The 27,251-nt window shown below is 33.0% G+C and overlaps 2 protein-coding genes across 7 annotated transcripts in view; one reads left to right on the top strand and one right to left on the bottom strand.

The window, feature by feature from the left end:
* LOC111423805 (multiple PDZ domain protein-like) overlaps positions 1-26,820 on the bottom strand; it is a 96,942-nt gene extending 70,122 nt beyond the window's left edge. For 3 of the 6 annotated variants that reach the window (XM_071197162.1, XM_071197164.1, XM_071197165.1), the window contains exons 1-17: positions 26,546-26,820; positions 24,113-24,247; positions 23,098-23,262; positions 22,863-23,030; positions 22,556-22,778; positions 22,380-22,471; positions 21,955-22,167; positions 18,774-18,983; positions 18,397-18,720; positions 18,090-18,350; positions 17,798-18,037; positions 15,155-16,152; positions 8,822-9,080; positions 8,635-8,760; positions 8,479-8,568; positions 6,124-6,378; positions 5,980-6,070 (exon numbers count right to left, since the gene is read on the bottom strand). In XM_071197162.1, coding sequence (XP_071053263.1) covers positions 5,980-6,070; positions 6,124-6,378; positions 8,479-8,568; positions 8,635-8,760; positions 8,822-9,080; positions 15,155-16,152; positions 17,798-18,037; positions 18,090-18,350; positions 18,397-18,720; positions 18,774-18,983; positions 21,955-22,167; positions 22,380-22,471; positions 22,556-22,778; positions 22,863-23,030; positions 23,098-23,262; positions 24,113-24,247; positions 26,546-26,551 — 3,856 coding nt within the window. In that variant the 5' untranslated portion in view covers positions 26,552-26,820. The remainder of the gene's footprint in view (positions 1-5,979; positions 6,071-6,123; positions 6,379-8,478; positions 8,569-8,634; positions 8,761-8,821; positions 9,081-15,154; positions 16,153-17,797; positions 18,038-18,089; positions 18,351-18,396; positions 18,721-18,773; positions 18,984-21,954; positions 22,168-22,379; positions 22,472-22,555; positions 22,779-22,862; positions 23,031-23,097; positions 23,263-24,112; positions 24,248-26,545) is intronic. The other 3 variants (XM_071197163.1, XM_023057168.2, XM_023057169.2) reach the window with 3 other exon arrangements.
* LOC111423812 (uncharacterized) lies at positions 446-5,172 on the top strand. The gene is made up of 5 exons (XM_023057183.2): positions 446-723; positions 779-928; positions 982-1,436; positions 1,498-1,650; positions 1,704-5,172. Exons 3-5 carry the CDS (start codon positions 1,283-1,285, stop codon positions 1,811-1,813), a joined length of 417 nt encoding a protein of 138 aa, XP_022912951.2. The 5' UTR covers positions 446-723; positions 779-928; positions 982-1,282; the 3' UTR covers positions 1,814-5,172.
* Positions 26,821-27,251: the final 431 nt, after the last annotated feature.

Below are 27,251 nucleotides of genomic sequence, written 5' to 3'. Positions count from 1 at the left end.
TAACTAAATATTACACATCAATTATCTTTTTTATAATTGATCAATATCTCAATTCAAAGTATAATCCTCGCTGAATACGAAGGTCAGATACAGTTGTGTTTAAACTCCGTGACTCAACCGACTTGTTAAGAAACAATAACATTGAAGTAGTATGTGATTAAAAAATAAGAAATAATATTGTTGTTATTAACGTTATTTTTCATGTAACATTGTAATTACTACTTCACATTTTGTATGTTTAGCAAAATTCCAGCGTTATATTAACTTTTCGGCATAATCCATAAATACAACGTAGAACTTTACTTGAAATCATATCTTAACCATTTCGAAAACGAAACATTTCTCGTATTGGTCAAGTTTATAGATAACTTCCAAAATTAGCTTACACAAAAAAACAATTATTTCTTATATTTAATTCTTAATTTCTAATTTATTTAATTTTAATTTTGTTGACGTTGTTATTGACGTGTTAACCACACGCTTACCAAGAAACAAAATGATTCAGAGATGTATTTTATTTGAGTTAGCATCAAATCTTCGCACACGTAATCATCAAGATGGATTCGAGACTTTTTAAAATATCACTATTACTTTACTTTTTAACTAAAACAACTGGCATGGTAATAAATATTAATGCAAGTTATTTCTGTTGGATACCAGATGAAAATCTTTCCCAAACCCATCATGTTTGCGATAGAAATTATTATTACCAACCAACAGATGGTGAAAAAAACAGGTATGTAAATTATTCTTATAAATATTAATAAATATTTTTTAGAGTTTGAACTTAACGAAAATTATAATGAGACTCATATATGGTTTGATGTTGACCACCGATTATGTACAGCAAAATTAAATGATGTTATTCAAATTGCGATTTGCGAAGAAAACAAAACAGCCGCAGGATGTGGACATGTTACACTACCACGTAAGTGAAACAAAAAATAATTATACATTTTTTTTTTAATAAAGACATTTTAGCAAGGTGTGGAAGAGACATTTACGGGAATCCCATTAAATGTAACAATCAATTCAACTAACATTTCGTAGAATTTTGTTTGTTATTCATTTTATGAAATGCAATAATATCCAATAAAGAATGGCATTTCAAAATACTACAATAATATTGCAATTATTTTTAATAAATATACACTAAATTCCACTCTGGGGTTTATACTCGTTTACATCACTGTACAAAATATCTCGACATATTGCAGCACAAACAAGTCAAATCCATACGCAATTGGATCATTAATCTTTTAATAGGACAAAGGCAACCGTTATGCAATCGACTGCGGTGAAATTAGTGTTATTAATTTACTTTCTGGGTGTAACAAACGGTCAAATAATAGTAAAACTAAATAACACTCATCCTTGCACTATGGAGGACGATTTAAAAAAATTTATTGCTGTGTGCCAACCAAAACGAATAGAAGGTAAGTAAAATTAACAACTCTTGGTAAGTAAGTTATAAATAAACTAACAATTTTTTGTCAGATTTCGCTCCAACGGGGTATAATACGACTCACGTATGGTTCGTTGCTAATAATGGATCGCTGGAATGTACAGCTAAAATTGGTGATATTTCAAAAATTGCTTTATGTACAATTCATATTAATACTCCTATTAACGTAGTTGTTGTAGTACCACGTAAATAATTGAAAATTAGGTGTTAGTTGTGTTAATAATTAAATCATTTTTAGCGAAATGCAGAGATATTTATGGGCATCCAATTCATTGTAGGGATACTTTTAATCCTCCGATAAAGCAGAAAAAAATTATAAAAGGCTTTTATTATAAGAAAAAAAACTAACAACTTTTTTAAATACAGTAAAACCTCGATATAACGGGTTAATACGAGGAAGGGAGTGTCTGTTATAGCCAAAAGTCCATTATATGAATAATTTTAATGCACAAAAATTTGGATAGCTAGCCGAGTCTACGTGGCTTTATATTTATGCCAAGGACGGTAATCTAAGAGAACTGCTACATCCTGGGAACAGGTGCACAATTCGAAGATCCGTTCGTGAGGTCAGCGCTAAATAACAATTAAAAGTAGAACTAACACTAGACCTAGAACTAGAAACATTCGGGTTTAACCGTGCGTCTCTTAAGACGGCGAAATCAGAATGTTTCTAGTTCTAGTGTTAGTTCTACTTTTTAAACTTTTACTGTTCAATAAGAATATACAACAATCTAACGTTAAATAACAATTAAAACTATAACATTAGACCTAGAAGTAGAAATATTCAGAAACTTTCAAGTTGTAGGTCTAGTTTTAGTTCAATTAGAAATAGACAACAATTTAACGCTGAATAACAACTAAAACTAGAACTAACAGTAGCATTATCTGTTCGAGGTTTTACTGCATTAATAAAATTTATAATAGTAAATAATACTTTAATTAAAAGAGAAATATATTTGAATGGTGTAGCTGCACAACATTCTGATTTATTGATTGCAACCTCCTTTACCTAAATTATATTTGCGATATTTTTATAGAACCTAACCAAAGGAGGAATTTTTATTTAATAATTTTTGATATAATATAGTAATAAAAATCCCACCCAACACTACCGATTAAGCCTATTTAATAAATGCCGCTCATACAAAATGTATCGCTTTCTAATAGATGCTGAATTGAAAGATATTGTGAACAATTTATCCGGAGTTAGCGATAATGAGGAACCAGAAAATAATGACATACAAGAAAGTGACAATGATCTGAGTGATGCAGAATTCGGAAGTGTACATTCTAAGTTTGCTATTGAGTCAGAGAGTCGAGATGAAAGTGAAATGTACTACTCGAGAAGTAGAGTTGAAAATCTCTGTAATGTAAACAAATAAATCTCAAAAGTATGGAAACACAGCTACCTTTGTTAATCACACAAAAAAAATTGAAAGATTCATTTTCCTGCTTTCAGTTACACGACATGATAGTGACAAACGTGTTGCATTATCATTCGTCAAATTTGCATTCGTATTAGCTGATAGTTGTTCAGACACGTCATGAAAGAGACTCCACTGTCGAGAAATAATACTAGTAATACTAATGAAGATCATATCAAATATTGATGAGGATTAAAGTGGACTGGATAATAGGCTAAATTTGACAGCAATTAGCCGGGAGATTCATCAACACACTCTGCACAATGCATAAGTACTATTCGGTGGGAATTGTGTTGAAGTTATTGTGAAATGTTCTTTTTAAAATTAAAGCTGAAGCTGCCGTCAATTGTGAGCCATTCGTTTTTATATTAAAAAACGTATTAATGCCGGTAATTTTTAGATTAAATTTTTTATGGGGAAACACAAATGCCAAACTATACGTCGATAAACTCCGAAACTTAAATGAAATGAATGACTTAATTATGCGAGAAATTTAATCAATCAACTTTTATCTCCCACATTAAAAATTCTTACCTCTAGAATTGCTAATTACATCTATTGCAATAATTTATTGAGAACAACATAAAAATGAATTTATCACGTTTTGATACCGAAAGATGGTTAAAATTCAAATTTGATGATTTGAATTGTATTGAGTTTTAGGAATAATACAACAAATTGCGCATAAAAGAGAAGATTATTAGAATTAGTTACACTTTGACAATTATGACGTTATCTTTAACACATGGAGAAGGCAATTTAGTTGCTACTAACATTTTAACAGATATTACAAAATCGCCAACAAGGGCAACTAAACAGAAAAAAAGCTATGCGAAATCTTAGGCATTTCGTGTAAGAAACAAAAAATACAAGACCACACTTAGTTCCATTTATGCCAGTATTTGGACGATCTATTTTAGGTGTATGCAGAGTAGAAGAGCGATCTAATTTAGAACTGATTCACAAATTAAGCTGTCATGGATCTCAATAAAATCAATTCAAATAGATGGTTGAAAATACTATAGACTGTGATGCAAAATCTTTTAAAGATACTTTTTTTACATAGATTAAGAAGTGAAGAGAGTAAAATATTGTGGCAAAATCATAATCTTTTTACCATCTATATGGATACAGCATTTATAATGCGGCAAGGACGGTATTTAGATAAAATATATAAACAAATCATCGATTAATACATAATGAAAAGCTTCGTGTGGGTTTAAGGGATTAAAAGTAATGTGTTCTAAAATTGAAAACACAAAATCAGGCTTACCAGGAAGCGGTCGTGAGGTCGGAAATAGAGGATAAGGTCATAAATAATCCTTTAAAACGTTTTCTAACCTCAAATCGAAGTATACCACGGGTATTCAATTCGTGGAAATTTATATAAGTTAAAAACTGGAGATATAACACTACTTTTTTCAAAGATAATTCCAAGAAGAATCAAAAGTACGCTTGCACATGCCCTTTTAAATGTATATATGGAAATGACCACATTTATCAGTAAAACTGAATATCGATTTCAAAACGATTTCAATTAAGTCGAACATCTACATTGGGTGTAGACTAAAGAGATACGCCGATGTGGTCAAATTTATAGAGTGATTTCACGACTTAGCTGGGGACCTCACTGAGATTTTAGCTTCGCAAAATATCTATGCGGTTCAGAAGTGAAGTGATATAAATGGAGCTACTCCTGAATAGGTCTGTAAGGTAAGATCTCTTGGGACCCAAAATAACTTTATGGATATACATTGCAATGATTCAACCAATAATAACTAACTATGTATTATATGTTAAATGAAAGCTTTAACTAGATAAAGTTTAAAAAAATGTGAAAACCCATATTTTAACACGCATTAATAAAAATTAATTCTAATCAACTCAAAAACACGAATAAAATGTTAAGAATTTGTTCTAGTAAATTTATTTTAGTATTTATATTGCATTTTATCTTTAGAAACTCGATAACAAACACGAAAAAAATGTTGAATAATGCATAAACAACATCAAGGTGTTTTTAAACTAACGCTGTTGATTTGCTTTTTGAAATGTACATAATGTGGCCTAGAAATATCCATAAATGGAACCCACATTTGGATCTTACACGATCTAAGCGATCCATTTTTGTCTGTAGTAAACATTCTTAAATCGGCAAGTAAAATGATATACAAATATAAAAATTTCAATTCTTTACATATTTTACCATAAATGTTTTATCAAAACCATCATTGCTCATAACCAAAAATGTAAACAATAAATATTCATTTCAAAATTGCGTATTATGATACCAAACAAACCCAAATATTAAATAATTTTAAACTCTGATTACTTTATGTAGAAAAAAATAAAAAAAATTATTTAATTAAAGAATTAATTATAAATTAAGTAACCCCGTTTTTGTTTTTAATTTAAAAATCTGCATATTATTTAAATTTTCTAAAAGTAAACAAAGTCACTTTACCAAATTTTACCAATTCAAATATTAAAAATACAGCCAGTTCAGGTATTACCATAAGAAAAAAGTAAAATTTACTCACAAAACTATTAGAAATATTTCAAATATCAACAGACAGTGTTAAAAAAAAAATAAACATAGAGAGTGAGATAAAACGTAAACACGAAACGCACGAGATTTTTCTTAGAAGAGAATAAAAAAAACGTTTACTGGGCCACTGCGTTGCACAACGTCCGCGAAAGCGCGCGACGAGCTTTCGCTCGACGTTCAGACGTCCACTGAAGGCCTGCTGAAACGACGTCGCGACGTCGACCGGTGATCAGCTGCGCCCTCTGAAGTTCGCCTGAAATTTCGCCGAACGGCGCAACGGTTTTCAGTTGAATCGGTCAATTCGTATAGAGGGCGAAACCGAACTTCTCTCTCACTCTCTTCCACGTTTTACGTTTTCACGAAACTAAATAGGAAACGACTCACGAAAAACTTTGTTTCTAAAGGACTCTGTTCGGGAGGGTTCAATTTACCAAATAAAGATGTCGCTAAGACTTCAAAAAGAAATCCTTTCAAAAGACTTAAAGTGGTCTTTTAAGAAGTTTTTGAAATTAAAATTTCTATTGAAAAAAAAAGCTACTTACTCATTGTGTATCCGAAATCGTCCTCCTCTTCGGGATCGGCGGCTATTTCTTCTTTGGTTCTTTTCAGGTTAGCAGCGCTAGCTCGATCGATCTAATTTAAAAGTTAAAATAAACAAATTTAGTTTTTAATCCAATCGACCTTACCTCTTGTCCTTTCTTTGAAACCGTTCTTCCTTCCATTTCCCGAACGTCTTCTTCATCTTCACTTTCTTCAGATGACTCCTCATATATAGGTTTTTGTTCAAGCACTTTTGGTGTATCACCTTCTTCTTTAATAGTAGATTCTTCCGGCGGTTTTGAGACGGGTTCGACTTTTCTTTCTGGACTAGGACGTGGACTTGAAGGAACATGATTTGGAATATTTGAGCAAACTTCTTCTGATTTTGAGTTATTTGAAATCTAAAAGTTTCATATTTATTACTTGTATTAATGTTATATACGGGTGATTCGCATGCGATAACATTTAAGATGATTTCTTTGTAACTAAAAGAAGAAGATTGGAATCTCACAACTTTACTGGAGAAGTAATAAAATTAAGTACACCGACTGTCTAGTTTCTCCTGAAATATAGAGTCCCGTCATGACAAAGAAGTTTTTGTTAAAAGACTAGAATATGAGGTATGTTCAACCTTTGACATACGAAGCATATTTATGATATTATGGGGAAGAGACTGAGGCACTTGCTACATGATGTGCAGACGCAGTACGGTCTACAGCACGAATTATAAGTTGTTAATACTTCAAGAAGAAATTGATTCAAAGACTGGGTTCGAAGAGAAAGTTTCTTCCATGTTGGATCAAAAATTTCCAACCTTGGTTGTGATTTACTTATACTCTTGTAGGGTTATATATTAAATAAGAAGCAACCAAAAAATTTTATAATTATTTTAATAGTTACAAACAAGGCCGTTTTTAATTATTTTTGCCGGTCTGATAAATTGGTTTAAAAAATGCATAAGTAATAAAAAATTATAAGTTGTTAATACTTCAAGAAGAAATTGATTCAAAGACTGGGTTCGAAGAGAAAGTTTCTTCCATGTTGGATCAAAAATTTCCAACCTTGGTTGTGATTTACTTATACTCTTGTAGGGTTATATATTAAATAAGAAGCAACCAAAAAATTTTATAATTATTTTAATAGTTACAAACAAGGCCGTTTTTAATTATTTTTGCCGGTCTGATAAATTGGTTTAAAAAATGCATAAGTTTCGAGATTAATGATGCATTAGAATAATAATAACTCTCGTGAAAAGAGGAAGTCGAACAGGTGTGTAACTTTTACAACATATATTTGGAAGCCATAACCGCTGAAAACTAACTTTCTTTCGGATACAAACAAATAATTTCAAAGGTTAAGAGCCGTAGATTCCTCCTTGGAACATAGCCAACAGAATAAGATCCAGGACATGTTTATAATGAGATTAGTGTCCTCATCCTATGCAGAGAGGCGAAGAACTAAAAAGAAAACCCCGAAAAGACAAACATGACAGTCATCGCGATAAAAAAGTTTCGATCAACAAAAATAGAAAGGAAGTCCACAATAGAACTTAAGGTATATGAAGCAGATGGAAAATATGGAATGGAAAAGTTAGCGAAGATTTTTAATTTTAAAATAGATTCTTTTACGAAATTTTTCGTCAGCAACAGATACTTACATACAGATACAACAGAATAAACATATTAGGCACAGAATTAGAGTATAACTGGATAAAGTGGAAACAGTCTTAGAGGATGGAGTAGAGTATATTTAAAACACCTTTGGGCCCTATTCGAGAGAAATTGTATAAATGAAAGATTAAGTTTAAGAAGATGCTCTTTTTGCAACTTTTCCACAATAGCACTGTCAAGTAAGATGTTCATTTACACGTGGAGTCCAAGATGTAAATCTGATTTGTCCAGAGTTTGCCCATTTTATATTTCTGAGACTACTTCTAATACCAGAGATGAGAGAAAGTTGTCTAATAAATTTGCACCCATAGAAGACTTATGCACAATATTTATGAACGACTGTTCTTTTTTCTTTGCATCAATGGTTTCACAATCGGCAAATATGGAACTTAATGAGAAATTTGAGGGATTTCGGGGAAGATATGCTTTCAAGCAGTATCTCCCGAATAAGCTAAACAAATATGGCAATTATTGACGGCAAAACAAGACATACTTGAAAACGAAACATAACTTGCGATAATTGGTTCACATCCTTTGACCTGATGAACTCTATGACATCTATAATGGGGCTTGGAATACCAGATGATAATTTTTTGAAACCACAATATTAATTTAGTAAAATAAGCGGGACAAGATATTTTAAACATTCGCCACTTTTACTTAATCCTGGATTGTCAGTCATATTACTTATTTAGGTTGAGAAGATTCTCGTGGAATACACCTTGGACTCAGGAATTCTAGAATTCCTAAGTTTTCGCCAAAGAATCACCTTCTCATAAATATTTATCGCATGAATACCGAATCACACCCTATTAAAATGATGATATTTACTGGTTCTTTAGATGTATATTGAGCAGGTGCAATTCTATCTTCCTCTTCATAATTATCTTTCTCGTCGATATCTTGACAATTTTCAACGCCCTATCAAAAACGGGCACGTAATTTGTTAATAAGATCGTTGTTTTGTAAAAATGCTTAGATACTTACCCAGGGAATTAAAGACTGTATGAGGAAAACTACTGGATTAGGTGAATTTCGTATGGCTTCTACTGCTTTATCATGACTGGCCTCCCTTAGATCAACGCCGCTTACTTCTAGTATCCTGTCACCGGTCTGTAAAAAAGGGGGTAATAAAAGAAACCATGCGTTTTCCAACGTCGCGTAATTAACTTACGTTTAATTGGCCCGATCGACCAGCTGGACTATCCGGAACCACATTCTTTATAAATATACCCAATAAAGATTCTGAATTTGAATCGTTATTTATGTCAACTTTTCCGCCAACAATACTTATTCCTATACTAGCATTTGGTTCCTTTCCTATTTCGACTTTTCTTATCGAACCCCAATGCTTTTGCAGCATTCCGGGTAATTCGCTGGGTTTCGATGTCGGAAAATTTGTATCTAAACCTCTTATAACAGTCATTGAATCACTAAAACAAGTACAAAATAATTGTAACTTCTTTTCCCATTTGAAACGTTTAAATTAACTATAATAATGTGAATTCTTGAAACAATTTTGGATTTTAAGAGATGCGATGACGTCAAGGATCGAACGAAATCGTTTGCTGTAGTAATATTTTTCAAATTGTGTATTCGATTATGGTTTTTAGATTAACAAAGATAAATTTGTACGGGAATTCAAAATAAAAATTTACTATATTTTACATCACAGAGATTATTGATAAAGTCGTTAATTTGTTTTGGATTTAAATATAATGTCCCAGTGAATATCGTTCAATTTCATTTTATCTCGATAATTGACATATCAGCTATCAAACACGTTATTTACAAATATATCTTTTCCGATTTCGGAAATTACGGCTGTGTAAAATAAAATTAAAAATAATTTTTACCAAGAACACTAAAAATACCTAATAAACTTCTAACGAAAAAAAAAACGAAGAAGTAAATAATCACACCGTTAACGAATCATTCCATATTCGTATCATCAGAATAGACGAAAATAACACAAACACCTGAACTTTCCGATGTCGTTACGCGCACCTTTGAGTAACGAAAGACGTCGACTGGCGTCGCGACGCTACACGCAACGCTCGAACGTTTCTAATCCAATCAAGCGTCGCGAAAGTAGGGATGCAGCGCGTTGTTACGCTGTATATATGAGTACGTTTATTTACATACCTATAAAATAAGTTCGGTAAACAAGAAAAAGCTTTTTAACCATTTATAAAAGTTTATAGATATAAAGTTGTTAAGAGAAGTAGAAAATGTTTTTGCACTTTATAAAGTTCTTGAAAATTTAGTCAAAATATAATAATATTTTAGTAAGAATGAAGAATTGACGATTTTGTCATGTAATTTTAGTTTGACCTACAAAACTTCAAATATAAAACTGAATCAAAAAGAAAAAAGGGAACACACGTAAATGTCGTTTGCTCAATATCTCATTAAAATCTAAAGTAATAGGATTATTGTAGGTATGTCCTTATGGTATGGCTTCGTGATCGCGCAGAAGCAAAACAGCTAGAAAATTAGATCCAAAAAGAATTATAATTTAAGAAAAAAATGATAAAATAATTTAAAGTGATTCGAAGAACATCAATTACAAATGCGACCGTAGTAAATTACCATCCAGAAATAAGTTGTTTTATCGATTACTTTGGCACACATCCAAACATGAAGAGTATAAATTTTCATTTAACTTTGTTGAATAACAAAGTATTGGTCGTTGCCCTCGGTTATCATTCAAAACGAAAGAAAGAAAAAAATTTGCTTGTAAACTTTGTTGTAGGTGGCAGGGCTTTCTGACAGACAAAGCGTGGGCGTAAGCGAAACCCGTCGTCTGGAGATATAATGTTCGCATCGACGATTCCTTGCCAAATTGCCAATTACTTGTGGTGATACTTTCTATACAAAAATAAACGGGGAATAATAAATCAAAATGAAAAACAAGAAGCAAAAAATAACAAAAAATTACGAAAATAAAACATTTTTTTAGTTCGAAATTGATTGTGGGGAGTTCTGCCTACATCTTTTCGAAAACATTACATAATTCAAGTAGGTAGTTTCAATTTTAGAACCTGAAGCAAATCAGACCGGATTGTACGCATTAAAATCAAAACAGAACGGGATGTTATTTTGAGCAAAACTCATTTAATATTTCCTACAGTAAAATTAGGTTCAAAAATTCATCTGAAAACGAAAATTTTAAATTAAACGTAATCAAAGAAACACAAATTTTAAAACAATACATTCAGGTAAAAAGAATTAAAATAATAAAATTACACAGATCTATAAAAATATTCAGTCTACATTATAATCATCCCAGATTTCGAGATAATTTAGTAACTAATTTGAAAATTGTTACTAACAATTTAATTTTGTGCAATAATTTGATGAATAAAAAACTGCCAAGTTTTTGGAATTAGATATACTTTTACATTAGGTTATGTAATCAGCAGCTTAGTTTTAAGTTTACTGCGATAGCAGTCGACTGCTACGTATAACGCCGTAGGGTTAGACTACACTAGAATTAAAAAAAAAAAAGATTTTTTTGCTTAAAATGTGCCTTAGGATCTTAAAAATAAGATAAAAGGTTTTTTTTTTAAGTGCCTGTATTTTGATCCCGAACGTTGTCGTGGCAGCGAATTAATGTCGCTGATACCTTGAAAGACCATCAGCATAAACCAATTCATTCCCAGGAAGTGTTTGAAGCTCTAAAATCAATGCATAGGTGCTTATACTCAAAATCGAAATTACAGCTTCAACTCCAGTCTGGGCGATGACCAATAATACAAAATCTAGTGGCAATAGACAAGTCTAGTGGCAAAGACGATTTTGGATATAATGGAAGTTTTAGGCATTAAAATTGGACTAAATTGTTACAACTTTGCGTCGAAGCCGAGTGTTACAGGCAGAAAAATTGCTGTCCGATGCAGCAAAAACCGCCAGGGCATCCACAATTCTTTGAGAAAAAAAGAAGAAAACGTGAACTTCAAAGGCTAATTGTACGGGAAATTGACGCATTGTGAGCTTCAACTCAAAAGAAGCGCCCTGGTCTGGTACAGCTATGCTTTAAAGACAGTTGGATGCCACCTTCTGCACTGTTTAATTTAATAACCTTAAGAAGGGACAGAAAGGGGAATCGATAAACATCTTTACGAACAGTCGGACCGCTCTAAAGGCAATTCATGTCTACACTAACCGGAGAAAACTAGCCAGGGGTAATGAATTTACCCTATGGTGGGTTCCACGTCACAAAGACAATGTTGATAATGAAAAGGTGGACAAGCTGGTCAAAGAGGTGGCGAAAACGCCCTTTATTAGACCCCCAACCCAGCTGTTGACTACAAAATACCATCTCTTCAACGTTGGACCAGCTGAGGATCAAACTTGTCAACTTTGCAACGACAAGTCAGAAACTGCTGATCATTCTGGGTGATTGCATCGCTAGAGATCGCATAAGGCACAACATTTTCGGAAAGGTTTGCCTGACACCTACTGACATAAGGAACAAGACCTTCGAGCAATAATAAGATTCGCCAAGGACTAGTTTTGCCCTATCATTGGAGGGCAAATGAAGGGGGTAAGTTACGATAGATCTTATAGGACGCGGTGACGAGAGACACAATTTTTTATCGATTTACATGAAATTTTAACTGTAACTTCTAATTATAAGTAACATTATTTAGAGAAAAACGTATAGATTTTTTGATATGATGCGTAATTCTTTATGCATAATTCTTTAGTGCTTATATTTTTTGACTAAAACGCAAAGTTTTTGTAATATGTCCACCATTTTCGCAAAAAGTTAAACAAAAAAAACTCCGTACGCATTTCTGTAGCTTTTGAGTTGCAAAAAATGTAACAGGGTTTTTATCAAGCAACTACATAGCAGTCATTATTTATTTAATTTAATTAGTAAAATATGTTTCGTATTCCTAAAAGTGCATATAAACATTTTTTTCATATCTTTTATTGTATTTCTGGAAAAAATCTAAAAATTAAGTATAAAATTCGATGGTTTAGAGTGGTCTAACTCCTTAACACTCCAATAGTCGCATGTCATCTAAGAGATGACGTAGACAGTCTGCCTGGACTAACCTGTTAATACTTTTGCAACATAAAAATATATATATATTTTCCATGCATTGAAAAGTGCATCTAAGAGATGGCATGCGCCCACTCTTGTAGTAACCGGAGGCGCGACTACTGGAGTGTTAAGGATGCGCACGATGAGATAAAAGGTAGAAATGATTATAAGGTGCTTTTATCAGTTTAATTAGAATTCCTATTTTCCGATTATTCTACTTCTCGAACTAATATAATACGCCTAGTTCTATCTCGACTATTTCAAATCATTTTTCTTTATTTCGGGGATTTACCGATTTGCGATTGTAATAAAAACTGAATTATACCGGGTATTCGCCGATTTGCGGTCGTGACATAAAAAAATGATTGACGAACGGTAAAGAAATCGTAGATTCTCGGTGGGTAATACGAGTACGGTGGATAGTGAGAAAATTAAAAATAATAAAGCACAATATAAAAAGTTATCGCTCACTGAGGAATTAAAATTAATTTTGGCGGTAGGAAATAAAAAGAAAATCAACAACTCGTGATCCCCTTAGTGCATTGTCGACGAAAACAAAGGCAAGTTTATGAAAAAAGGTGGTTTTTAAAATAAACGAGAAAGACTCATAACTATGTCAACAATAATATTGATGAAGCTATGCTGAAGTGGGTCACTAGAGGACGTGACAAAAACGTTCATCTTTCTGGAACTATAATTTGAGAAATGGTTAAAGAGTTTGCAGCCACTTTGGGAATACACAAATCTAGGAAAATTTAAACTGAAATAATTTCATTCTAATGTTGTAAGGAAATTTAGAAACTATTTTATAAAAAAAATGTTATTGAGGTGTAGGTAAGATTGGAATCTTTTTTGGAAGCAAGTCCGTATCCTTGCTACTGCAATTACCATGTACTCCTAACGGATCTCGTCAAGAGTTCGTTACTGATGATTTGTCCAACAAATGTATGATTGATGACCAGCTAACGAGAAGGAGTATAAATATATCTAGACTCATAAAATCTTAAGGATCTTACGAAAACCTATCCTGAAAGAGGCTCTACGAATTTTTTCTCCAGCATTTGTGTAGTATATAGATGTATATAGAAAATAATATATAGAAAATGAAATATTTGTTTCTTAATCTATTTTCTGTGTGAAGGGACTGGATTGGTTTCAACGTTATGTTAAAACATGGTGCTTCTCGAATTTATATCTGCCACACGACAAAGGTACTCTGAGCGACACCTCAATGACAGATTCTTGATTTACAGAAACTTTAATATTCCGAGGATCATTTAATCTAATCTATCAACACTGTAACCCTTCTAGGAGTTCAATTGGTTTGCACCAACTGGATTAATATAGTAATAATGTTGGAAATACTCGCGAACTCATCTTCTTCTTCTTCCATAGCGGTCCATAGCGTTCAAGGTCATAAAAATGGCAGCCCTACATCAAAGGTACCGACACGAAGCGTCACATCTTGTTTTCTGTTTAATCTTTGATTTTGTATTGATGTAGCGCTTCGGCCGCAAGCGACCTTGACTTGTAAGAATAAAAAGCGTTATTCAGATGCGCAAAATGTTGGTGATGTTCCTGTAGACTATCCACAGTATATTTAGCAAAAGTAAAATATTGCTAAAAACACGTTACTTTTTGAAATTCATAATCTACCATAAAGGGTTACCTACTAAATTGTTAAAAATCATTAAAAAAGCCTAAAATTGATATTCAACATCCTACATTTTCGGTAAAACTAGAATTTACCTATCTAAAAACTTAGGAACCTGAACAAGTGTATTTAAAATTAGCTTATCGGTGATTTAGAAATCAAATGATAATGCGATTGTGGCAGCTTCAGTTATTAAGACCGTCCATTTTTTGGAAACATTTCAATATTATAAAAAAATTTCAGGAAAATTTTGAGACGATTTTTCCAAGAAAAACCAAAATCGAAACAGAAATAATTCAAAGAACTGGTTAACCACCCACGTGATACAAGAAATTGTTTATCTTGCCAGACACTTAGAAGTTAAAGTCAATAAACGTGGTAATAAACAGTCGACAATTTTATTTCTAATTTTGCAAAGTAAACGAAAATGTAAATAATGTGTTAAATATTTTACAATTCCAAAAAACCTGTCTCAGTTTTATTCACCAAATAATTGCAGCTATTGATTCTACAAATTAAAAATCTCACATACTTGTAAGAAATTGTAAAAAAATTGTTTAAAGTGCTTAAAATAAACTTAAAAAATCAATTGAAAACAACTTCTCATTTTTAATTAAGTGATTCATTCGAAAGTTATTTTTAAACCTGATGATGCGTGAAACGTCGGTGAGAAAATTTGGAACTCGCGAAAGTAAACAAATTTTATGGACACCTAACATCTCGCGTTAACTGGGTTATAATTAACACTCCTTTTATTCATCCATAAAAAAATCATTAAAAAAGTAATTATAACTTACCTTTCGTCTGCATATCCAGAAATAAAAACTGATTTTCTTCTGCTTACATCAGGTCCAGGATCATAGGTCATAGTCACAAAACTATTATCGAGTATATCGGGTGCTGATTTGCTTTTATGCGGTAAAATGATGTCGTTAAAAATATCGTCATCATTCATTTCGATAGAAGATTGCTTACCGATTTCGTTTAGTTTTTGTACGTAATTTTTATAAGATTCTAAACAATCGGCGTAATCATTGTAATATTCTTTGATACATCTTCTATATTTAACAGTCGGAGTGGAATCGGAACTTTCTAAAACGCGAGAATCACTACAAAATTTTAAAACGTCCGCTTTTAAAACCGGTAAATCATCCTTTGAGCATTGCACTAAAAAGAATTCATCACCAGAAATATCTTGATGATGATCGAAAGAGGAAAGTTCATCTAATTTTGAATCAAAACAAATGTGATTGGTTTTCGCGTAATCAACATCGATATTCTTTAAGTATGGTTCAGAAGAAGAACTACTTTTGATGTTATCGATTGAATTCGTTGGTGTTTTTTCATTACCTTCATTGTCTTTACTACCTTCATCCGAAAACGATTCGTCCACGCACGTTTCATATCCGTCTTTTTCCGATGTCTCTTCTTGTTGTTGCACTCGACTCGGTTCACTACCCACAAAATCCATTTTTGTCACTACACTTTCAGTAGTTCTTAACAAATCTTTACCATTCAAATCACACGTGCTCTTGAAACTCAAATCAAGTTCACTACCGTTATTTCGTTGGTTATCGGTCGCGACGCCAAGTAAACACGGAACAGCACCCTGAAGAGAGGAGACTCCGCGGTGGTTGACCGAAAGTGGTAGCTCGTCGGGGCAGGCGGCACTGGACGAGTGGCTGAATGAAACGTCCTCATCTATGCAGATTTGGACCACTTCCAGACATTCCTGGTACTCCTCGATGCATTCTTGAAACTCGTCCAAGTAGGTCTGATCTTCCTGGTCTGTATCCTAAACAAACCAAGACGGAGACAAATAAATAGAAACCACCTCATTATCTGACCTATTTCCGACGAAAAGTAAAATAAATTTTATTTAAGAAGTTTGTTGCCAAATTGTGTTTATACTCTAATGGAACTCAAATTAGCCATAAGATTATTATGTTTATGGTGATTTATTTTTCTTTGAGCATAGTTCTTAAAGATCTTAAAATAAAATAAAATGGACTAATACGGGTAAGGAAGTGACTGTTATAGCCAAAAGACTAAAAGTTTGCAGGAATAATATAAATCTCGGAAACAGGTAGGTCGAAAGCCCATTCGTGACGTCATGCTCACAATTAGCAAATGCTTAATTTATTCTATTGGTGTTTTGTGATGTTGTTAGCTTGGGACTTAAGGTTCATAATATAAAATAAAGATATTAATCGAGTTTAGTATACAACAATTTAGCGCTGAATAACAATTAAAACTAGAACTAACACTAGCATTAGAACTAACACTAGACCTAGAACTAGAATCATTCGGCTTTAGCCGTACGTCTCTTAAGACGGCTAAACCCGAATGTTTCTAGTTCTAGTCTTGTGTTAGTTCTAGTTTAATATCATTAGAACTAACACCAGACCTAGAAGCAGCAACATTCAGGTTTAGCCGTCTTAACAGACTAATGACTAAATCCAAATGTTTCTAGTTCTTGGTCTAGTTTTAGTTCAATAAGAATTAACAACAATCTAGCGCTAAACAACAATTAAAACTAGAACGTAGTCTTCAGACGCACAGCTAAACTCCAACCTTTCTAGGTCTAGGTCTAGTGTTAGTTCTAGTTTTAGTTCAATGAAGAATATACAACAATCTAACGCTGAATAGCAAAACTAGAACTACCATCAGTGATTTTTACATCGTATAGACAACCCGGGGAATACCCCGAGCTTATCTATGTACATGGAATAGAGCAACTTGAGAAATAAATCAAGTTGGATTCTATCTATGAAAATCTATCTATCTATATCTGATAAATTAAGACAGCATTAAACATCGATATATTTATTTATATTTGATTACATTAACATTTATAGTTTTACAATTGACTTTTAATTTAAAAACTAATAGAGAACTTCCGGTTAAATATGAATCGAAATCATCCATGTTTGATTTTATTCGTTTTTTGATATCTTCCAAAAAGTTTTATATATTTTAGACCCGTTCCTGGAACAATAAATTTTTTTGTATTCATAATTTCTTTCTGAAAAAGATAAACATGGATACCTACCCATAAAATCGTTTCAATATCTCTTCTCCACCCATCAATAATTTTTCGAATGCACTAAAAAAAGCTGGTGTTACTTTTCCAACTTTACTTTTTTAATACACTTCACACCGATTTGGAAAAAAAAAACGCGTTTTAAAAAAATTACATTTTATATTGAATTAAAATGTAAAACGTTCCGCATGGGTAAATCGATAAAAAAAATTCTTAACTTTTTTAATGTACATAAAAAATAATCAATAAAAACCAACTTTGCAGGTAACCAACAGGAAATCGTCCCGCTTTAATCCACCCGCAAAAGATGGCGCAAAGAGTAACGATTTTTCACCCGGAAAGAAATATTTTCGACCTACTTTATATTGGTTTTTATAATAATTACGTGCTAAACTACCTGGCTATGGTGGGAAATGTTATCCATTGAAGAAAGCGGTTTCGCAACTTTTATTTTAACAATTCCTTTCGGCGCAGACTTCAATACTTGGACAGCTCTATCCAAAGATGAGTGCTCAACAATTATATCATTAACCGCAATCAATCGATCGCCTGGTATAAGTTTCCCATCAGCTTGAGCAACCCCACCAGGAACTAAAGATCTTATAACTATCACTGTTCTTGTTGGATCAAAAGGATCCTAAAAACATAAATATATTTTTAAGAAATCCAAAAATTATCATCAACATTACCTGATAATCTAAAATTGAAAATCCCAATCCAAAATCACCTTTATTTAAAACAACCTCAGTATATTCAGTATTCCACATAGGAAATCCAGATCCGGTTTCTAAAGATTTAGATCGATTTCCCATGTTATAAGAGTTTGGATTATCATCGCCAAATGAATTTGAAGCAATCGATGTATCTGACTTAGCTTTCACTAATCGGTCCGATTTTGGTATCAAAGTTTGTAAACTTTCAGCGAGAATATTCTGGAAAATTGATGAAACCTTATCTTATAGCTAAAAATGATATTTTAACAAAATTCCAACTCACTCTGGCTTCAAAAGCATCCCTACATTGACCCGTATCAATAATTCTCGTATCAACTGAGTATCTTGCGCAAACCATCATAACAAAATTTGGAAGTTGTTTCAAAATCGACACGACTTCCAAATGATTTAATCCAATCAATTGGATTCCGTTTACCTCAAGAAGTTCATCTCCGGATTGCAAAATTCCATTTTTTCCAACAGGACCGTTCGGAAGTATGTTTCTTATGTAATGATGTGGACGAACTTCTTGGCCACCTTCCACGTCAACAGTACCTTCGAGACTAATTCCTAAACCAATATGTCCATCTTTACTCATTTCTGCAATCTAATTCAAAATATTCAAGATGGAAAAGATGAAAAAATAAAAAAAAAACATACAACGACTTCCGCTTCATTACTTAATACATTTTTCCATTTTTCATGCACAGCTTCGTGACTAGAAATACTAAATTGAACAGTCTTTTTTCCACCATCGATAACAATTTCCTTATCACTGCCGTTTGTTGGCGTTGTTGCATCTTCTACTAATATAGCAGAATCGAAATCGATACTTGTTCTTGATTCTCCATCAACTTCAATGCTTGAAGTCTTTATAAAATAAAATTTATTAGGTTTATATTTTTATAAAGAATCTATTTTGGGAATGTAAGAATGAAATGAGATCGCGAAAATTTCGTAAAGATTTTATGAAATTTATTTAATTAAATTAGCAATTCAAATTCATAACCGATTGTTTAACATATTTTATGTATACTGCGGTTGCAAAGATAAAATGAAAGACCCAAAAAAGTCGTATAATTGTAACGAAGTGTTTTGCTCATTTCAACTGGAAAAGATAATCTTTTTTGCGTTATTGCAATGAAGAAAGATGCAATTCTTATCCATTTAGGTAAGATCATGTGTCAGTATTGGATACGAATTCTCCAAATAATCGTATGGGTGCATTCTGGGGCAATAAATAAATTTTGGCAACTTGTTTTATAGTACACCCACAAAGTGTTTATGACTTTTATCCAAATTTAACAAAGTTCCTTATAACTTTCAACACTTTTGTTTGAGCTGGCGAAGACTGTATAGGTGCGATATAATTGCCACCAAATTTCTCGTGAACTCGAGAATCGGGAATTTTTTGTCAGAAACAATTAGTTAAACAAGCCAATTAACATGACCTCTAAGAGCTAACTGTAAGTACACTAAACACACTTAGAGGTATAAACACTAATATAATGTCATAATTCCGCGAGCCTAATTGATTCGGTTTCAGACCACACACTGCTGAGGCAAAGACCTATGTCTTAAGCAGACATTGTCGTTAACTAATTGAGCAAGATTTATAATAAGACGCTATCACAGCTAACGCAGTGTTAATGTCCCAAAGACATAATTGAGCAACTCCGTGTAGTAGATGGTAGGTGTTTATTTCAAAAGTGGTACATGTCTGACGAGCAAATATAATAATACTGGGTGGGCCCATCCCACGCAGTCAAGCAATTAAAATTATCGATTTGGTCGAATTGTGTTTCGAGTCTGGCTATATGTCTCCAAGATCTACCCATATGGTAATATGACACCTGCTGACGGCTTAACGCGATGAGATTAAAATCTGTGGTCAAGTTTAACAGGTTGGTTGGATTTCGGAACTATGATCTCCATCCGAGGAGACCTAGCATATGGCAGAGACTGCAAACTGTCGCTTCGCTACGTTCAGCAAACTTTAATTGCAACACATTTAGAAGTTAACATCTTGAGTTACCAATAGTAACTTGGTCTGAGAAAAAATTAAAGTTATACTATTCAAAAATTAAAAATAAATTGGAAACGAATTGTGTCGCATTATAAGTCAAGTTGTTTATTATTGGATATGCCAATAGTGTTGCTTGAGAATACTTCCTTTTGATTATGAAGAACCAAGACTTCAAAAAGAGATGCTTTTCAAAACTTGTGTGGTTTTTCGTTAAACCTAACCCACTTCGAAGAATATGTATGTCAATTTAATCTTGACCCAACCCAACCCAAACGAACCCAATCCAACCCAACCCAACAGAGTTGCTTAAGGATGCTTAAAGGCAACAGCGATGATTATAAAGAACTAAGACTTCAAAAAGAGGTTGTTCAAAAACAAGCAACAGTGTTGATTATGAAGAACTAAGACTTTAAAAAGAGGAATCGAAGACACTTCGAAGAATATTTGCATCATAAAGGTCAAAAATAATGGTATAACGGCATATCGGTGGGAGAATGTGGGTAAAGAATTAAAATCATGCAATTTTCACTCAATAACTGTTAACTATTGTGATTTATGACAACAATGATACAAAAAGTTGCTGCTTTGCAATGATGGTAACCTCTAAAGAACTGTTAAATGCAGTTTCCAGAGTTTTGTCTCTCTCGATAAATTTTATCTTAGGAGATTAAATAATTCAGTGAAACGTGCGTTGGGTTTTAGATGGGTTGATTCCCGGAAATGCTGAATACCAGACATTTCATTTTCATTTCACTAACACGAATTGGCAGAATCGCATTCCTTTGAGATTGTAGCTATGTATCGGCGATAGAAATGAACTCTTTTTGGCGGCTTAGGTTCGTTCTAATTTCAAGCAGCGTAACTTGATTCAGATAACTTACCGACCCTGGATCTTTAGGTACGTTAAGTTATCCTTCTGGTGTCGATTACGATTACGTATATCGACGAACAATCTGTAGTGGTGAAACAGGTTGACACCGATTACGTGATTTGACACAATGCACCACAGGTAATGTGGTGCATTGTGGCTAATTTGTCATTGCGGATCTTGTTACCATAAACTATACAAAAAAATGTTGAGATGTTTTGATCCTGTGCAGCTTTGAGTAGGAGAATGTCTCGAATTTTCTCACAATACTTCCGAGTCGACAACCTTCCAATACAATTGTGCTTCAGTTCATAGATCAATGCTTACGAATTATGGTTATGGGTAATATATAGATATTTGCAAGATTTGCGAATTCATGATTGTGTACAGATTTGGTAGATTTGAATTTTTAGCATTACGCCAAAGTCTGCTTCTCCCATTATTTGTTCAATCACGTTGGGTCACTAGTTTTTATTAATCCCCGAGGCAAAATGGAATAAACACAAAGTTTGCCTTAACTACTTACTGATATGTTGCGTACTAAAACGATCCCAAATTAAGAACTATCTTAATAACTTAATTTAGTGCAAAATTCTTTGTAACACATCGTGTCAAAAAGTCTTTAGATGACTGGTTTTCAATCAGTTCAAAACATTAAACAATCAATAAACCAATAGTGACAGGTTTATTCGCAGAATAGTTTCTAATTGACTAGAAACTCGTGTTATAGTCATGTCAAATAATGTACTCACATGTCAATAGATTTACTTGCATTATTGAACATGTGCGAATAGAATTTCGAGTTTGACACCAGTAGGATATGGTTTAACAGAGTTGTGCAAACATTGGTTGCAATATACAAAAAATTCCTTTTCAGAAAGCATAATTTCTTTCAATTATTTTATCTTTGCAGCCTTTGTACAAAATTAAACATTTTTTTAACTTACCATTAAACTTAAAGGTATTTTTGGCAGCGATGAAATTGAAGGTGAAGGCGGCGATGGAGGTTTCAGTTCGTTTGCTCTAATAGCTAGTTGTAGTTGTTCATATTTAGGACCTCTCAAATACCTTTCGAGGGTGATTGTCACGGTTGAACCGCTATTTCTTAACATTTCCACGGCTTGGTGGTTTGTTTGACCAACAACCGAACATCCATCCACCTGTATATAACAACGGGATTATTGATTAACCCATCAAACCGTCGAACCGTGGATAACACCCACGAACAAAAAACCGGAGAGAAAAACAGGAAAAGCGGGTTACGGTCTCGATGCGGTTGTGACAGGTTTTCCAAGCGTTAATTTGACGAATCGTGGTGCGTTATTAACGCGTTTTATTAATGGAGATTGATGTCGTTACGGATTTTGCTTACCTCAACGATACGGTCGTTAATTTTGATTTTGCCATTTATATCAGCTGCGCTTCCTTTACTAATACTTTTAACGAAAATCCCGGATATTTCTTCTGAAAATCATAAGAATAATACCTTTTAGCAGAGACTAAGGGAAAATGATTAAATATTAATAGATTTGAGGAAACATCACTCACCTTTCTCGCAAACGTATCCTGCCACAGTGATCCCTAGTCCCAAGTCGTCTTTCCGCAGTTGTACCGTGTACATTTCCGTTTCCGGGAGAGGATTTTCCTCAATCTCAGTTTCGATCGCTATCGTTTTAGCAAACGACACAAGCTGCGGTTGTACGACGTCCTGGAATTGCGCTGTTATCGTCCCGTTTGTGGAGTTTCGCACGTCCACTAATCGGGGAACAGTCTACAAACAACTCCAATTAGTAACAACAAGACCATTACCGCACCTAATTAACATATAAAAGTTGGTGTGATCAAAATAACTTACGTGTAGCTGAATATCGGTTTGTTGACCCGTATAGATAAACGGCGTCGTAAAATTTGTGGACGGTATTGAGAAGATATCCCCAAATCCATTTTCAATTAGATGTCTATCTAATTCAACTGGATCCCCTAGTATTTTAGTTGGGACGATTGGAACTTGGCTATCCAATCCCTAAAGATTAAAAAAAAAAGTTTTAGTAAGAAGTAAGAAAATTGAATCGTCTCAATTTTCTATTGACTTTGACCTGAAACTCCTGTGACGATATTTCGATCGGTCTCGCAACTACCATTCGCACGTGGACGCCGCATTGTCTGAGAACGGAGGCCACCTGCTCCGACCCGAGACCTCTGAGATTCACTTCCCCTATCTGTAGGATGTGATCACCGCTCTGCAAACGACCGTCCTGAAAACAACGTATAAAATAGATAAAGGACACGTGCAAGTGATGGATTTTTCATTAATAGAAACGTCCCAAGCATTCATATCAAATCTGTACTTCAAAACCTAAACTAATTAAAACTGCACTTTATTGTTTATAGTTTTAGCGAAACTATTATTGAATTAATTAATTAAATTTTAATTGTATTTTACAATGATAAAGTATAAAATTCAATAAAGCTTGTAAACATAAAACCAATTTACAAACTAGAATTTAACAAAACAAAAAAATTTTGAAACACAAATAATAATAATCTCTTTATATTTACATTATATTTGAGTTACATTAAATTATTTCATATAGAAATTTAACACAACATCCTTCATAATAAACGTAACATGTCCCATTTATTATTAATTTAACTAATTTCCATTTCACATATATCTTTCTCTCTATTTGCGTACTAAAAGGATTATCCTTTAAAATAAAATTTCAGTGAACTCACTGTTTGTTTAATTAATTTTTTATTAAAAAATATAATACCAACTGGAATTTTATTTAAACATCAATTGAATACCACATTTATTTAACTTTCGTAAAACGGGATAAACACATAACTTAGAAAAAAGTGTTATTTCATCCCTTTTCGCGATCCTCGTATTTAAATAAAGGAAATACGAGATTTCTGCATTAAGGCTAATTGGATCTCCATTGTTCTCCCCCATCTTTATTGCCCGTCAGGGCTTTGCGAAATGATTTCATTACGAAAATCTCACAAAAATAAAGAAAAATGAAAAAATATAACCCTCCCAATAATAAATCTTCATTAAAACAGCAATAACTTTTTATCATTAAAATCTTTTTTTTAACATACCCTATCGGCAACACCACCAGGTACGATTGTTTTTACAACAACTCCAGTACTTCTTCCACCAATTATTCCAAATGCTAATCCAGATCCGTCGTTTATTAAATCGATTACTTCAACTTGAGCCCATTCAGTGTTTAACTAAAAGTAATAGAAAAAAGATTTTATTTTTCTTTCTTTAGATAAGAAAAATATTTGTACAGTAGGACAGCGACATTCGCTACTTCAGCATTCGTGTTTCAAATTTCGCTACCGTTTTTAATATTCAGTTTTGTTATTCGCGAATATGTACATACATTTTTCCTTTATTCAAAATGAGACTCCTCACGTACAGATAACCAGTTTCACATCGTGTATTTTTGACAAATTAACCCGACGTCTATTTTAAAATTCGCAATGAATTACAGGATGATCTTACAAGACTGTAGTGCCAATGTTAAAATGATTAATCAACAACAGTTAGAATAAATATACTAATTAATACTGGAAGTCACAGAATAATTATTCCTAATTTTCGGAAATGACAAAGGACACTATATATTTCATGTGTGCGTAACATTTTCAGACATTTATCATCGTAGATTACATAAATGTAATGTTTAAACTATGTAGACATCTTAATTCGTATCCCCTAATTAACTCGTGGTCAGATAGGTACATATACATGTCAGATAGTTTAATTAAGATATGAACCTTGATCCGAAAGCAAAATTAAGTCAATTAAACCGACACACTAACGGGTTACACGTGCGAATGAATCCATAATTTGGACTAAACCAAACAAAGAAGTTAAATTGAGTAATATTGAAGTTGGATTGTATTACTCAATATAAAAGATATTTTAGTGCAAAAATTTGAGGGAATATTAAATCTTCATATACGGCCATACGAGAAGCTTTTAACTTTGCTTTTTCCTTCATAACCTTGTCCCGAGACTCATAACTAACGAATTTAACTATACCAGCCCAGGGCAACTTCCCCACCCCACTTCAACCCTTGCTTTCGTAGCTGCCCACTGTGCGACAAGGGTCTATACAATCGTCAGTAATTGGAACTTTGCAGCTTTTCATTAATAATCTTTAACACCGTTTTCTCTATGCTCCTATTATTTTCCTGGGAAACAAGTACATCTTTCAAAGGGCAGTTCTCGACAGGCAGTATTGACTGGTTCATAAAGAGTTTTAATTTGTTTAGAAATTAAATACACAACTTTAGCAAAAAATGTTCGCTATTTACTAACCCACTTATAGAGGTAGATAACTTTTCATTGGAATTATTAAAGTTTGCCGCGCTTAACCACATTTTATTACTTCAATTGGGACAACAATTCAAAGAGAGATAATAAAATACACAACACAAACTTTATTTCATATACTCGAATTCAAAACGACACGTAGAACGTGAGGGGCTCTTTCTTTAACCACTTTATATGATAATGAAATAGTAAAAAAATAAATAGGTATGTAACACCTACTGTATAAAATCTGTACTGGGTTAAAAGGTTTTCCGAATTTCCATTTTCCATAAATAAAGAATTTATTATTATTATTTTAAACCTTATAGAATAATTGGACATTTTATCATTTTTATATAATGTATTATGTTATCTAGTTCTCGGCCTAGTTTTACTTCTAGTGGCAGTGGTAGGTAGCGCTAGTTAGCATAAGATTAGCAAGCTTGTTCTGAATCACCATATTATAACCAAGTTTTTTTTTTGGCACAATTATTTGTGTTGAGAATTTTAATACCCTTCCTAGTATCTTGAAAACTTGAACTTTATATAATTCAAGAAGACCATACTATGACGGAGTTAACTTACAAGTTTCGCAAAGCTTTTGCGTTGGTAAAGTTAAATATGAAAGAAAGTTGTCCGAGAGGAACGATTTTCTACGTTTTAAACATACAAAGTTTTTCGTGATGTCACGAATTTTATTTAAAATAGATTATATAATTTTTTTTTACGATAAATTTAAAGCATGTACTCGATAATAAAATTAATTTTGATTGAAACACTTGAATTGTCAATATTTAATGAGTGACGAATGAGTTTGCGAGCGAATTCATTTCTAAAAATATTCGGCATTGACAAATTAATGCATAACAAACTCATCGTGGTTTATTTACCAGCAGGGAAGAGTCGAAAAAAAAAAATAGTGCCTGTCTCATAAATTTCCTGTCACTATAAAAATAAAGCTATTGTGTATTTGTTTACATTTCGCATCACGCTTTTCATTTTCTACCATTTCAGCGGAGATGAAAACATTTATCGATTTTTTGAGAGGTGCTAACGCAAACGACCGAATTGCTTTTTGGGTCGTAATTAAAAAACTCCCACGTCTAAATTGAAGCAATTTTGTCATGTAGGAAGGAAGTTTAATTTCCAGTTTAATTAACCGAACATATATTTAAATAAAATTCGAGAATTTAATTTTTAATTACCACCATGTCTCATCTAGAAGTTGTGTATTATTGTCAGGGCAGCTTGAATCCCAGACTGTTCAAAGGCCGATTTGATCTGGCCATACTTCCGGGTCCCTATTTTCGGTTTGGATCCCACATTTCCTTCACATCTTGACATATGTCTTCTATCCAAAATCCCGCAACCCGCCCCGGGGCAAGCTTTAAAGTTCTCGAGAACTGGAACAAAATAACTCCCTCCAACTTCTTTTCTCCAATAAGCACATAATGCTTTTTATTCTTGCATATTCACAAGTCACCTAGAACAATAGAAAAGAAATTTATTTAATATTTTTCTATTTTTAAACTCAGCTACACTTTTAAAATTTGTTTTCGTATTGAACACGAATCTGGGGAAAACAATGTTTCATTCAAAATAGCGATTTAATTTAAAAAGGAAATTCATAAAATGGTTTGGTAAAGTGCATCTTGATGTTGGAATAACGTACAGAAACTATAAAAAACGATTGTTCTAAGAAAGCTACAATACTTGGAGGATCGTTTCAAGGTGTAGTAACTTTAAGGGTGTCGATTTCCGATTTTTCACGATGAAAATCGTCGGAACGACCCGACGTTTCCATCACGTAATCGTCGTTAGGGGGTGGTTCTTCGCGTGCAATACCGTCTCTCAACGATACGACGAGACGGTGGTGGTTTCGTGATTTATTACTCGGAACCGTGCAACTTC

Source organism: Onthophagus taurus, chromosome 7 (assembly GCF_036711975.1).
Source record: "Onthophagus taurus isolate NC chromosome 7, IU_Otau_3.0, whole genome shotgun sequence".
NCBI classification, from domain to species: Eukaryota; Metazoa; Arthropoda; class Insecta; order Coleoptera; family Scarabaeidae; genus Onthophagus; species Onthophagus taurus.
The sequence above is the reverse complement of the archived record's forward strand: the minus strand, read 5'-3'. Positions and strand labels throughout refer to the sequence as shown.